General features: G+C 46.5%; 1 protein-coding gene across 1 annotated transcript in view; it reads right to left on the minus strand.

Annotated features, from left to right (window-relative positions):
- Positions 1–15,000, minus strand: part of cpne5b (copine Vb) — a gene marked incomplete at both ends in the record, with an annotated part of 147,577 nt that overhangs the window by 22,632 nt on the left and 109,945 nt on the right. The window contains 7 exon segments of the mRNA XM_080545513.1: positions 1,188–1,249; positions 2,668–2,721; positions 5,521–5,596; positions 6,199–6,240; positions 12,216–12,265; positions 12,267–12,324; positions 14,954–15,000. The exon segment at positions 14,954–15,000 is cut by the window's right edge and continues 57 nt beyond it. Of these exon segments, the coding sequence (XP_080401639.1) occupies positions 1,188–1,249; positions 2,668–2,721; positions 5,521–5,596; positions 6,199–6,240; positions 12,216–12,265; positions 12,267–12,324; positions 14,954–15,000 (389 nt within the window).

Genomic DNA, 15,000 nt, shown 5'->3' on the forward strand with positions numbered 1-15,000 from the left:
GAAAAAAGACATTGATCGAAGTGTTTGTGTTTAATCAAAACATGAAGGTTTTTAGCTTAGTTTGAAATATCTTTAGGGTTTGGGCCTGTTTGATTTCTTCAGGGAGTTAGTTCCAGGAGCATGCAGCAGCGTGACTGAAAGCTGCTGCACCGTGTTTTGTTTTCACTCTTGGAATGATTAGCTGATTTGTCTCAGCTGACCTTAGGGGGGTTGCTGGAATATAGGGTGGGAGGAGATCTGATATGTATTTTGGTCCAAGACCGTTTTGTGATTTGTATGCAATTAGTAGTACTTTGAATTCAATTCTCTGAGGGACTGGTAGCCGGTGTAGGTTATCTCAGAATTGGTGTAATGTGTTCAAGCTTCTTAATTTTTGTTAGGACCCTAGCAGCGGCGTAATGAGCTGCAATTTTACGAACAGCTCCTTTAGATAGGCCTGTCAGTAGACCATTACAATAAATAAAGTCTACTCTAAGCAAATGCATGGATGACTTTTTTTTCAAGGTCTTGTTTGGACATGAAACCTCTCATTCTTGTTATGTTTCTCAGGTGATAGTAGGCTGATTTAGTTGAGTTTAACGTGTTTATGTGGCTGTTGAAGTTTAGATCTAGGATTACACCAAGATTTCTGACCTGTTTTTTTAGTTTGAAGAGAGAGAGAGACAATCGGAAGGTTGTGAGTTCAAATCCCGCCTGAAGCCACACCACTACTAGTGTGCCCTTGGGTAAGGCAAGCCCTCAGTTACTCCAGGGGGAATGTCCCTGTAATTCGTATTTGTAAGTCGCTTTGGATAAAAGCGTCTGCTAAATGGCAAAATTAATTAAATTACAATCATGTCTTGCTCTCACTCAATCTTTTGTCAGATGCACCGAATACAATTATCTCCGTTTCGTCCTCGTTAAGTTGGAGGACGTTTCGTCTCGTCCACATTTGTTCACTACAATTCCAGAGGTTTCTACACAGTTTGTGTACATTATGTTCCTGAAAGATGATGACGCTTTATGTATGTTTTATATGCATGTACTGTAAATGTGTTTAGGTGGCTAGAGAGTGTGTGTCAGCATTCACGCTCATACCAACGTGTGTGTAAACTGTAAAGTATGTGCATGATAACAGACTGCACATACATTCCCTGCATGATAACAGACTGCACATCCATTCCCCACGGAACTCTCTTCCCACTCACCCTCCTTTGATGTAGTCCAGGAACGTGCATTCTGATTCCACTGAGAACGATAGCAGCGTCACCTGACAACGACACCAAACAGGAGACAGGCTTCAATATCCTTCTCCTACAACACACTCAGGCTGCCATAGGAGAGGCCCGCTCCTAAACTACTAAACTCACTAACCAGATCCTGCTGCTCTGTAACAAGGTGTGGGCCGTGGCGTTAGGCTCATTGCATTGCCATGAGCGATGAGCTCCGCCCGGAAACCACAGGGGGAAAGGCGGGAGAGATGATATGGAATGCAATGCTTTACATTACAGGCTGGGCATATGAGAGAGAGAAGGAGGGAGGGAGAGGGAGGGAGGGAGGGAGGGAGGGAGAGGGATGAGGAGGGAGGGAGAGAGAGAAGGAGGCATTACAGGCTGGGCATAATGAGAGAGAGAAGGAGGGAGGGAGAGGGAGGGAGGGAGGGAGGGAGAGAGAGAAGGAGGGAGGGAGAGGGATAAGGAGGCATTACAGGCTGGGCATATGAGAGAGAGAAGGAGGGAGGGAGAGGGAGGGAGGGAGGGAGGGAGGGAGAGGGATAAGGAGGGAGGGAGAGGGAGGGAGGGAGGGAGGGAGAGAGAGAAGGAGGGAGGGAGAGAGAGAAGGAGGCATTACAGGCTGGGCATATGAGAGAGAGAAGGAGGGAGGGAGAGGGAGGGAGGGAGGGATGGAGAGAAGGAGGGAGGGAGAGGGATGAGGAGGGAGGGAGGGAGAGAGAGAAGGAGGGAGGGAGAGGGATAAGGAGGCATTACAGGCTGGGCATATGAGAGAGAGAAGGAGGGAGGGAGGGAGGGAGGGAGAGAGAGAGGGAGGGAGGGAGAGGGATGAGGAGTGGGGGGGCAACGTGGGCCCCAGCGATCAGTCTTCTCAGTAGTAGGAGAATATCCCATTAGCTGCTGTACTATGCAGCATGGCGTGCTCACGACTCCCACTCTCTGATGTCTCCTGGGAGGTGTAGTAGTGCGTTCACATCTGCCCCCGCCCACGTAGCCTGCTCCTGCTCCACTCACAGTTCAACAATGTTTCTCCCACTTTGCTAGCTGGGTCTCCCTCTCATCGTCCTCATACTATTCAGCTACTAGCCTATTCTACCCCATCCCCCACCAAACAGCGTGTGTACACTAGCTGGCTAGCTGGCTCTAGGAAGTGGGAGTCTGATGGAAGCAGGGACTGTTGTCTACTACTACAACTGTGGCAAAGGAAAACATTTTCTCTTGCCTTCCCGCTTTTTTTTCTCTCCTATAGTTTTAATTAACGGGCGTGAGAGAGGAGGTATACCAATTAATAAGGAATACGAATAAGTGTGCCTTCACGCTTTGAGGAAGCACACACGCACAGCTCTGTCTGGTATCACGGTTCTTCTCTGAGCTGAGAAAATCATTGTAATTAACCGGAGACACGTTGTGAAGGCGGTAGGGGGGGGGGGGGGGGTTGGGTGGGGGACTTACTCACCGTGCCAGAATTGACATATTTCTTTTTCTTAATTTTCTTTTTGGGGTTCATCACCTAAAATAGCAAATGGCAGAATAGGAGAAGTCATTAGGGACACTGAATAGAGATTTAGAGGAATTCAGTCTGAATAGGAGGGATTGGATCGGAGGGAACTCTCCTCACAGCAGGGGCTCTGAGAGAGAGAGAGGAATCTATTATGGAAGTAGGGCATGGAGTTCTGTGCATGGAGTGCTGTTCCTCTCGCACAGGCAGGCGGGGCTGCTCGCTATAATCCCGTTGACTGTGACACGCACAGGTATGACAGAAATCCAAATATACTGTAATATATTTCGTTGTTAAAACACCTGTCTCTATTTCTCTCTCACTTCACATTCCTCATGCACATACACACACACACACACACACACACACACACACACACACGTGCGCACGCACACGCCCACGCATCCACATGCACGCCCAGGCTTTTTTTTTTTCATCTTTATGTCTTTCTTATTGAGAGCAAACATAACAAGGGTGTGTAGCAGGGGAGGCTGGTGGAGGTAAACATTGTCAGATGGGCTCATTGTCATGCATGAAATGGAATGAGGAATGGTATTAAACACATGTCGTGAGCTTAGAATGATAAGGTTCTATCTCCGTTTAGAATGAGAAGGTTCTATCTCCGTTTAGAATGAGAAGGTTCTATCTCCGTTTAGAATGAGAAGGTTCTATCTCCGTTTAGAATGAGAAGGTTCTATCTCCGTTTAGAATGAGAAGGTTCTATCTCCGTTTAGAATGATAAGGTTCTATCTCCGTTTAGAATGATAAGGTTCTATCTCCGTTTAGAATGATAAGGTTCTATCTCCGTTTAGAATGATAAGGTTCTATCTCCGTTTAGGGCAGTTCAGAGATATTGAGCGTCAAAGTTTTTACATTCCATTATGTTTTGTGAGATGGAACCTTTGTAATTTATTAATTACTAACTAAAAAATGTCAACATTTTAAAAATAACACCACACAGGCATTAATAAACACCTAATGGATCAGATTATGTAAAAAACTCAATTTTGACAAAAATTGAGATAGAACCTTATAATTCTAACGTCACGACAAAGCAACAGTCACCGTTGTTGAATGCAGTTGGATACTTATGGAAAGGGGCACACTTAATGCTGATACTAACTACATACTGTACTAGAAAGTGGAGACATGTTACACTGTGGGATATACTTTGTCATACTGACAGTTTTCAAAATGAAGCGTTAGTTGGATCACTGTCTGGTAAAACCCATCTCTTCTTTTCAGGATGACTCCTTCACCCAACACGTCTCTATTTCAGTTTTCTTTAACTTCTGTTTCTTCTTCTTGTGTTTTCAGGTAAGTCAAACCATCAAAAAACCAGTTGGAACAGTTAGAACAGTTAGTTCTATCAAATTTATGGAGAACCTGTCTCTTCTGTCAGTGTATGAAGCACCGGCCCTGTTCGTACGGAGACAAAAGATGTCCTGTCTGATTACCCCTGCTGTATGGAGCTGCTGGGCGTGAAAGTGACAGCACTTAATTGAACATGGAAGGAAGGCAATTTGTCTGACACACAGAAAGACTTGCCGATGCAAAAACTGAAGGACCTTTCCGTCACAGTGCCAGGTAGGTAGTGACTAATGAAGGGTGCCATGAAACGGAGTTGACACTCACAGAACGAGCTGGTATTTAAAGACTGCAGGAAGCAGATTTATGGCATAGAATGGATCCCGTAAAAGGAACGCGAGCAAGCACCTCTCAAGAAGTCAGTGAGAATCTTGTGCTACTACCACGGATGACTGCCAACAAACATTTTGAGAAGGATAAATGTTCATGAATGTTGTTTCGAATATATTTCAACACACAGCATCTCTTAATTGAATTCCCATTTCCATTTAGAAGTATGGCAGCTTTAACACTAATCGATATACAATCACCCTGGTTAAATCCCTTAAAACAGACATTGATTACAAACTGACACTCAGAACGATTTCTCTCTCCCTTTCCCGTCAGATCAATGGTTAAATCTGTTTTGTAATAATAATAAATTGTTTGTAAGTCATCCCTAATTAGCATAGAGAGTGGCAAAGAGGAAGACAAGCATAGAGAGTTGTGACAATATGAAACAGCCTCCCCAGGGGGATTCTGGGAAATAAACTGGAATAATTCTGAATGCCTGGAATTCTCTACTGTTAATCTCGTTTCACACTCCCACTAATGGCCCTGTGTGTGTGTGTGTGTGTGTGTGTGTGTGTGTGTGTGTGTGTGTGTGTGTGTGTGTCTGTGTGTGAGTGTGAGTGTGAGTGTGAGTGTGAGTGTGAGTGTGAGTGTGAGTGTGAGTGTGAGTGTGAGTGTGAGTGTGTGTATGTGTGTGTGTGTGTGTGTGTGTGTGTATGTGTGTATGTGTGTGCGAGGATGTATTCAGCCATTTTGGGTCACAGCATGCATGTATTGACTAGGCATAATATGTCCAATTCCAGGATCAGTCAGGATCAAACTAGTGTATGTGTGTGTGTGTGTGTGTGTGTGTGTGTGTGTGTCCAGGTGGTTACCAGGTATTACCATGGCAAAACAAAGCCTGAGAGGAGAGAAGAAGGACGTTAATGGAAAACTATTCCATTCCTGATCTAACCCCAAGGGGCGGACGGGGGGAGGTCGAACAACAAAATAAGAAACCACACGCAGTCTTAAACAAATGGAATTACTAATGCATGGAATAAATTACACGAGAGGGCAAAGTGCTTAGATGCTGAGGTCTTATTTCTAATCGTGTCAGATAAACTGTGTGGGCCAGTTGAGATCTTTCATGAAAACTCTTGTAACACAACACAAAGAAGACATGGAACCCACCTCGTAAACGTTAAACTGACTCTGTCCTCTAGCGAGCTCCCGGTAGCTGGTTGTGAACTCCCCAATGAAGTCATGGCTGAAGGAGAGGAAGAGGAAAAACACAACTGAATACTTGAAGTCATTGTGATCGTCGCTCGTTACGTACTGTGGTCCCACAACCACATCATCAGTCCAATATGAATTTTACTTATAATTGTACAGAACTTAACAGAACTTAATAGAATCAAGATAGATGTTCTGGAGGACAAAGTAAACAAAAACATCAAGCCTGATCTAGTGATCAACTACCAGTGCATCATGGGATATCTAGCCTGATCAACTACCAGTGCATCATGGGATATCTAGCCTGATCAACTACCAGTGCATCATGGGATATCTAGCCTGATCAACTACCAGTGCATCATGGGATATCTAGCCTGAACAACTACCAGTGCATCATGGGATATCTAGTGATCAACTACCAGTGCATCATGGGATATCTAGCCTGATCAACTACCAGTGCATCATGGGATATCTAGCCTGATCAACTACCAATGCATCATGGGATATCTAGCCTGAACAACTACCAGTGCATCATGGGATATCTAGCCTGATCAACTACCAGTGCATCATGGGATATCTAGTGAATGATCAACTACCAGTGCATCATGGGATATCTTGACGATTCAGAGCACTCACCTGCCATCCCGGTCCCAGTCATACACCTCCACCTTGATCGTTCTGGAAAACAACCAACACACCAACAGATTATAGTTATTAGTCATTAAAAGTGACTGTTACCGGGTGTTCAGAAAGATGGACTGCACTTATATATATATATGAAAGCCCAGAAGCTTTTCTTACAGACTGAAATATGCCCTCATCTGCACATTATGATCGTATTGGAGGAAATGAGGAAATTAGTCATGTAAAACACACACGTACTGTAAGCATGCACACAGAAACACGCACATGCACCCACAGTAATTAGGTTTAAGATGCTTTTCTGGATGTACTTATCCATCAGCAGAGAAAACAGAGCCAGTCTGAGCTGAGAGGATGAGAATCTCCCAGGTGTTTGTGCAGCACCGCTTGACCATACACACACAAACATTATTGCTACAACCGTCCATTAATGAGAAGAGATAACTCATTAACGAGCTCATTAGCTGCTCTGAGGCTCTTCAGCTCAAACTACACAAGCCTCAACAAAGTTCCTGTTCCTTTTTAATTTCAAGGCTTGGTGCTTTTGAGTTTCAATCTCAAATAGACAATTCTTAATAGTTTATTAGAGCAGCTTATTGGAGTAGTTTATCCGGTCAATAAGATGTGTGGAGAAAACAGCGTCTACTACCCCCCTGTACTCTTTCTTCTGTGTGTGTAGTATTACAAAGGGGTAGTGGTGGTCTAATTGTGAGGTTGTGAGGTCAAATCTTGCCTGAAACACCATTAGTGCCCTTGGGTAGGGCTCTCAGTTACCCCAGGGGGAATGTCACTGTAATTGTAAGTCGCTTTGGATTTAAAGTGTAAAAAAAATAATGAATAATACTACTAATAATAAATACATTTTAAAAAAACTAGCACGACAATAATAATAATAATGGCCCCTGGCCTTAGCATAGATTACCTTTTCCCTCTGTGACTGGTGAATAGGTGATTCACTTACTTATTCAAATGTATTTGTTGCAAGTTGCTTTGGAATAAGGCGTCTGCTAAATGCCAAAGATGTAAATGTAAATGTGAATATCTGGGGCACTGATAGTAATGGCATTACAGGGGAAAGCACAGTAGACCTGTTAAAGTACAGAAGATCACCATGATGCACGCGTGATTCATCCTGTTCCTGTCGATGGAAACGTTTGGTAAATAAAACAGACTGACTTATATAGCTATGCCTTTATCCAAAGCGCTTCACAACGGCCTCTCATTCACCCATTCACACACCCATTCACACACCAATGGCGGCAAGCTGCCATGCAAGGCGCCGGCCCGCTCACTGGGAGCAATTTGGGGTTCAGTGTCTTGCCCAAGGACACTTCGACATGTGGCCAGCCGGGGCTCGAACCACCGATCTGCCAACCTTGCGATCACCTCCTGAGACACAGCCGCCCCCGCGTTTAATGGAATAGTCAAAATAATCTTGGAAGGCTAGAGACCCCTCTTTCATAAACCGGTAGTGGTTGGCAGGGATGGGTGTTTGGCCTTCGTACCAAGGTAAAGCTAGCGTTATCTCAGGGAAGGAAGTATCAACTTATATCTAACAGCAAACTAAAACTCCTTCACCGCAGTGACTCACAAATCTGAGTTAAGGTGAGTTCAAAAATACTTTTTAAAAAAGCAGATGGCAGATTGACTGCAGGGTGACATTAAAATGCAAAAAAATACTGAAAAATTTCCGTCACCCTTTCATGTTTCTGTCACATTGATGTCGCCACAAAAGACCTCTCAGAGCCAACCTGACGCCAGCGCAGATCCAACAGAGTCAAAGTAAGAGAGAGAGAGAGAGAGAGAGAGAGAGAGAGAGAGAGAGAGAGAGAGAGAGAGAGAGAGAGAGAGAGAGAGAGAGACAGTTGAGATGTTTGCATGTGAAACATCATAGGGGTTTCTGTCGTTGAGGAAAAGAGGGAAACCTAAAATATGTCTCCCTTCCTTCCAGTCCTCTGCTTCCTGTCTCTCTGTAGTGGCAGTTTGTTGCCCTCTTTGAGGTTATCTTCAAGGTTGGCAGACAGCAAATAGTCACCTGTGTTGCAGGGTGGATGAAAACTTTCTCTAAGGAGAGGAGAAGTGGAGAGAGAGAGAGAGAGAGAGAGAGAGAGAGAGAGAGAGAGAGAGAGAGAGAGAGAGAGAGAGAGAGAGAGAGAGAGAGAGAGAGAGAGAGAGAGAGAGAGAGAGAGAGAGAGCAGGGCACCGGGACATGACAGACACCATATCCTGCAGGACCTGTCAATCATTCTCTTTCTGACCAACCGCCAAGCAAGGAAAGTTGCAGGTTGTGACCAAACCCAGTAGCCATAGCCATACAGGATCTGTCCATCCATGTTGGCTCATAACACAAGTGCCATAGATGTAGGCTACTGCAAAGGGTTTTGCATCTTGGCTCTAAACTCTGATATACTGTACAGTACAACATTTGGCAAACTGCCCATTTTCGCTTCAGACATTCCTTGACAGCAATAATCGTTGCAAAAGTTGCAAGGACATTTTTATGCTCCCAGTATAATGTGTCATCTCCATTAATAGAATTTGCCATTTAGCAGACGCTTACAATGACATTCCCCCTGTAGTAACTGAGGGCTAAGTGCCTTACTCAAGGGCACACTAGTAGTGGTGTGGTTTCAGGTGAGATTTTAACTCACAACCTTTCCATCACCAGTCCAACTCACTATCCACCACTACCACCCACGAATGAAAATCATATCAAAAAAATCAATCACTAGAATAGTATAGTCTAGTCTAGAGTATATATATTTCATTGTGAGTGCTGCTAGGATCCTGATGAGGGTGCGCAAATATGATCACATCACCCCCATCCTCAAATCACTCCACTGGCTCCCCGTCTCCCTCAGAATTGAATTCAAGGTCTCCCTCCTCACCCACCAGTGCATCCATGGAACTGCCCCCCCCCCCCTACCTCCAGGAACTCCTCCATACCCCTCAGACCTCCTCATGCACCCTCCGTTCTACTGCCACCAACCTCCTCAAGACCCCCAGGACCAAGCTCCGCACCATGGGAGATCGGGCCTTCTGCTCGGCTGCTCCCAGGCTGTGGAATGCTCTCCCTGACCACCTAAGGGCACCACAGTCTGTGGATGCTTTTAAACCAGGCCTTAAAACCCACCTTTTTAATAGAGCCTTTTTTTAGCCTTTTAATCGAAAATGTTTATTGTTTTATCTTCTTGTTTTAATTGTAGCACTTTGAGATTCCCTATGTAAAGTGCTTTTACAAACAAAATGTATTATTATTATTATATATATATTTCATTGTGAGGAACAACCGCGACACATCAACCCTAATTCCATGTCTCTGTTTATGATCTTGATGATGCCAGTGACAGAAATATCGCCTGTGACTCACTCACAGAGTAGCATGCTAATCATGCTAATCATGCTAATAATGCGAATCAGTGAGAGAGATCCGTGGCTATAATTTCCTCTCATGAGAGTTTAAATGTCATGGGCAAAGATTACAAAGCCCACCATATCCCCCTCCTCCTCCTCCTCTCACCCCCTCTCCTTAGAACACTTACTCACAGACTGCTATTTACCCATCGGGACGACTGCCTGCTCTCTGCAGCTGGTCTGTGTCAGTGGGTGATTTTATTTGCCCGTTATAGAACTAAGTACACCACTCAGTCCTCTCCTCTCCTATTTCTCTCTCTCCCTCTCTCTCTCTCTCTCACTCTCTCTCTCCCTCTCTCTCTCTCTCCCTCTCTCTCCCTCTGTCTCCCTCTGTCTCTCTCCCTCTTTCTCTCTCCCTTTCTCTCTCTCTCTCTATCTCTATCTCTCTCTCTCCCTCTTTCTCTCTATCTCCCTCTGTCTCTCTCTTCCTCTCTCTCCCTCTCTCTCTCTTTCTCTCTCTCTCTTTCTCTCTCTACACCCCTGTTCCATTTATTAATTTGTCTCCTCTCCTTTTCCCATGTCCATCTCCCCTCTCCTACACGTACAGTGTGACTGTGAGAGAAGGCTATGAGAACATTGAGTGAAGTAATGTGTAAGCATCATTGTGTGAGAGAACACATGTACCCAGTCCAACCTAGCTGACTTATTTATATATTACTGCTGTGAGGCTGTGAGCTAGGAGTTGTGCCTGCAGTGTTCCATTCTGCAACTCTAAATGAGCCTGTATGTTCCGATGTTCTTGTCATCTCTGATGTTGATGATTGTAGAAACACACAATAGACAAGTGCTAGCTGCAAAATACACTTTCCGTTACACACACACACGCACGCACGCACACACACACACACACACACACACACACACACACACACACACACACACACACACACACACACACACACACACACACCACACACACACACACACACACACACACACACACACACACACACACACACACACACACACCACACACACACACACACACACACACACACACACACACACACACACACACACACACACAGAGGATGTTCTCTCTGTTTCCAGGCTGAATTCTGGTCTTCCCTGTCAGATCTCATTATCCCACACAGACAGAGAGGCTGTGTGTGTGTGTGTGTGTGGTGTGTGTGTGTGTGTGTGTGTGTGTGTGTGTGTGTGTGTGTGTGTGAGTGTGTGTGTGTGTGTTTACTGTATGCATAATTATTTGGCTGTAGTCATTTTGTCCTCGATTCTCACTGCCCCCCCCTCTCTCTGTGTCACTCTCCATCTCTCTCTATCCCTCTCACCCCCCTCTCTCTCCATCTCTCTATCTCACCCCTCTCTCTCCATCTCTCTATCCCTCTCACCCCCTCTCTCCATCTCTCTATCCCTCTCTCCATCTCTCTCCATCCCTCTCACCCCCCTCTCTCTCCATCTCTCTCTAACCCTCTCTCCATCTCTCTCAATCCCTCTCACCCCCTCTCTCTCCATCTCTCTCATCCCTCTCACCCCCTCTCTCTCCATCTCTCTCTATCCCTCTCACCCCCCTCTCTCCATCTCTCTATCCCTCTCACCCCTCTCTCTCCATCTCTCTATCCCTCTCATCCTCTCTCTCCATCTCTCTATCCCTCTCACCCCTCTCTCTCCATCTCTCTATCCCTCTCACCCCCTCTCTCTCCATCTCTCTCTAACCCTCTCTCCATCTCTCTCTAACCCTCTCACCCCCTCTCTCTCCATCTCTCTCAATCCCTCTCACCCCCCTCTCTCTCCATCTCTCTCTATCCCTCTCACCCCCCTCTCTCTCCATCTCTCTATCCCTCTCACCCCTCTCTCTCCATCTCTCTCTATCCCTCTCACCCCCTTCTCTCTCCATCTCTCTAACCCTCTCACCCCTCTCTCTCCATCTCTCTCTATCCCTCTCATCCCCCTCTCTCCATCTCTCTCTATCCCTCTAACCCTCTCACCCCCCTCTCTATCCCTCTCACCCCCTTCTCTTTCTCTAAACACCCTTCTTTATCTCCATCTCCCTCCATCTCTTCTTACAACCTCTCTTACCACAAGCAACACAACTAAACCGCCTCTCCACTCACACGGTCTCATCCGGAATCCTAAGTGGTCTTGCGGAGCATCGCTGACAGCTTATCGCTACGGGGGGGCTTAGCTGAATAAGTGGACCCCCACACGGGGAGGACGTGTGGAGATTATGTGCACATCAAACGCCTTGGTAGACGTGTTATCCTGTAGTAGACCAGGGCCATTCCAGGGGTAATCAATAAACAGGGATATCCTATCACATTGGACTCTCGATGGTGTAATGTGATAAGGTGGAAGACAGACCCCTCGGTTTGCTACTGTTATCGATTTATTCTGGTTAAACACAGGGAACGCCACATGGCATTCTTGTTAAAGGAAATTGATGTGCCGTGTGTTTAACTGACATAAATCAATGGAAGCCTAGCGGGGGGGAGAGGAGGGGGGGAGAGGGGCCTTGGGGGATGTGAGAGTGACAGAGAGTGACAGAGAGTGAGAGGCGGAGGAGTTGACAGTGACACATGAGGTGAAAACGGGGGACAGGGAGGTTGAGAGGGGGAGCGGGGGGGGGGGATGACGAGCACCTGTCAAAGTCTCCGTTGCAGAGGAGCGCTCTCACTGGGATGGCGAAGGGACTGCCACACGGGGTTCAGCGTGTTCTTCACCACCTCCGTCTTGTGGCAGATGGTGAACCTGAGGAGGAGAGACAGAGAGAGAGAGAGAGAGGGGGGGAGGGAGAGAGAGAGAGAGAGGGAGAGAGAGAGAGAGAGAGGGGGGGGGGAGGGAGGGAGAGAGAGGGAGAGAGAGAGAGGCAGGGGGGGAGGGAGAGAGAGAGAGAGAGGGAGGGAGGGAGAGAGGGAGAGAGAGAGAGAGAGGGAGGGAGGGAGAGAGGGAGAGAGAGAAAGAGAAAGAGAGAGAGAGAAAGACAGAAAGAGAGGAGAGAGAGAGAGAAAGACAGAAAGAGAGAGAGAGAGAGAGAGAGAGGGAGAGAGGGAGAGGGAGAGGGGGGGAGGGAGGGAGAGAGAGGGGCAGAGAGAGAGAGAGAGGGGCAGAGAGAGAGAGAGAGAGGGAGAGGGAGGGAGGGAGAAAGAGAGAGAGAGAGAGAGAGAGAGAGAGAGAGAGAGACAGAAAAGACAGAAAAGCTTGTGAGATTGGGAAGGCAGATGAAAGGAGGAGGGAAGTGAAGGGAACAGATAGAGACAAGCGAGGAAAGGGGCAGAAGCAGGAACAGAGACAGGAGAGGAAAGAAGAGCGGTGCAGGAACAGAGACCGGAGGTTAGATGGAAAAATAAACGAGAGAAAACATCTTTGTCTCCACAGTCGGTACTCTCGACGGAAACAGGAGCAGTTGAAGACAAACACACATTGCTGACTGCAACTCTATTCGGTTGTTAAGTCGTGACGTGTTTCCGGGTCAACGTTGGCTGAGGCGCTCTCTTCGAAATGCCGCGGTAATAATAATAATTCATTATATTTATATAGCGCTTTTTCCGAGGCTCAAAGACGCTGAAAAATATGGGAAAAACGGGAAAGTGCTGCCGTGTCCCTTGTTGTATGAATAGATCCCAGTCTAAAAAACTATTGAACTGTCATTCTACCGCTGTAGTACGCTGGACTCTGGTGGGGGAATTTCTGGTTTGGACTAATTGCTAAACGTCACGTTTGACGTCAGACTTAACAACCGAATCCCTGCCCCTGGCTGTGGGGTTTAGCTTCTTTTTTATAATGGCTTGTGTCTGACATCTTCTATCCCTCCCTCACACAGGTGTGACAGTGACAGTGACTTTCGTGTTGTTTGGACACCTAACGACCTGACCTAACTAAAGCCCAATGCACACGGCGTGCGATGCGATTTTGTCGCACGACAACATTCGATTCTCCATTCACACCACCGAAGTGAGTGGGTGTGAATGGAGAATCGAATGTTGTCGTGCGACAAAATCGCATCGCACGCCGTGTGCATTGTCTCATTCAAAACAATGGAATCGAATTCGGTGGTGCGACAAAATCGAGGCCGTGTGCGTGAGCTTAGAATGAGGTTCTATCTCCGTTTAGGGCAGTTCAGAGATATTGAGCGTCAACGTTTTTACATTCCATTATGTTTTATGAGATGGAACCTTTGTATTTTATGAATTAACTAACTCAAAAAATTTCAACATTTTAAAAATCCCAGAAATTGAGATTGTTGACCGTAGAATTCGTGAGGTTAGAATTATATCCCTGCCCCTGGCTGTGGGTTTAGCTCCTTTTTATAATGGCTTGTGTCTGACATCTTTCATGTCTCTCATCCACCACACAGGTGTGACAGTGACTTTCACGTTGTTGTTTGGACACCTAACGACCTGACCCTAACTAAGGCCGTGACGCACGTACACGCACGTACACGCACGTACACGCACGTACACGCACGTACACGCATACCAACTGACTCCAACCGTTCTGCCTGGAGCATTACGCCGCATATCCCCCCTCCCTTTAATCAAGAACAGCGGCGGCATTACTCACAACCCGCCGCCCTTCACCGACCATTAAAACAGCGTGAGTCCTTTCGTTCGCGGCCACCCACTAATTTGCGCTAGTCTCTAGACGCCCGATTTCTCCAACCAACCCGGCCCATTTAAAAAACGCCTGAATGTGGATAACGGCTAATGAGGCGTTCGCTGAAACGGCTCAAGACTAAGGCTGACATCACCACAACTCGCAAGGCCTTCCGAGACCCCAGAGGGCACTCTGGGATACTGTTTAAGGGGGAGGGGGGAGGAGGTGGTGTTGGTTCCCAGTGGGTTTAGCCCTGTTTGTTTTATTTATGGACTTTGCGAGGAGGCATTATTTTCTTGCCTGTATTCTCCTAATTGCTTCACGGCACAATTTGTCACCCTGTGGTTAAGTAAGCCAATGGGTGTAGTTTTGCATTAAGTATGCAGGTCCTTAAGTAGTTCAAGCTAGCACCTCAGGGGACAGAAGGCTAGCTGTTACTACTTTGATTCTCTTCACTACATATCTCTCTCTCTCTCTCTTCTCTCTCTCTCTCTTCTCTCTCTCTCCTCTCTCTTTCTCTCTCTCTCTCTCTCTCTCTCTCTCTTCTTCTTCCTCTCTCTCTCTCTCTCTCTTCTCCTCTCTCTCTCTCTCTCTCTCTCTCTCTCTCTCTTCTCCTCTCTCTCCTCTCTCTCTCTTCTCTCCTCTCTCTCCACCTAACAACTGCTCCGCCTCTGATTCTGTACTCTGAAACACGACCAAAGACACCGACGCCTCAAAGAGAGGTGGTGTTTCTCCCTCTAGCTTTCTTGGTTACTAGTCCCCCGCCTCCTCCATCATCACTCACGTGCCGTCCTCGTTGCTTCTGTAGAACACCATGAAAGGATCCGACTT

The sequence above is a fragment of the Nansenia antarctica genome (genome assembly GCF_963989245.1).
Source record: "Nansenia antarctica genome assembly, chromosome: 15".
Lineage (NCBI taxonomy): Eukaryota > Metazoa > Chordata > Actinopteri > Argentiniformes > Microstomatidae > Nansenia > Nansenia antarctica.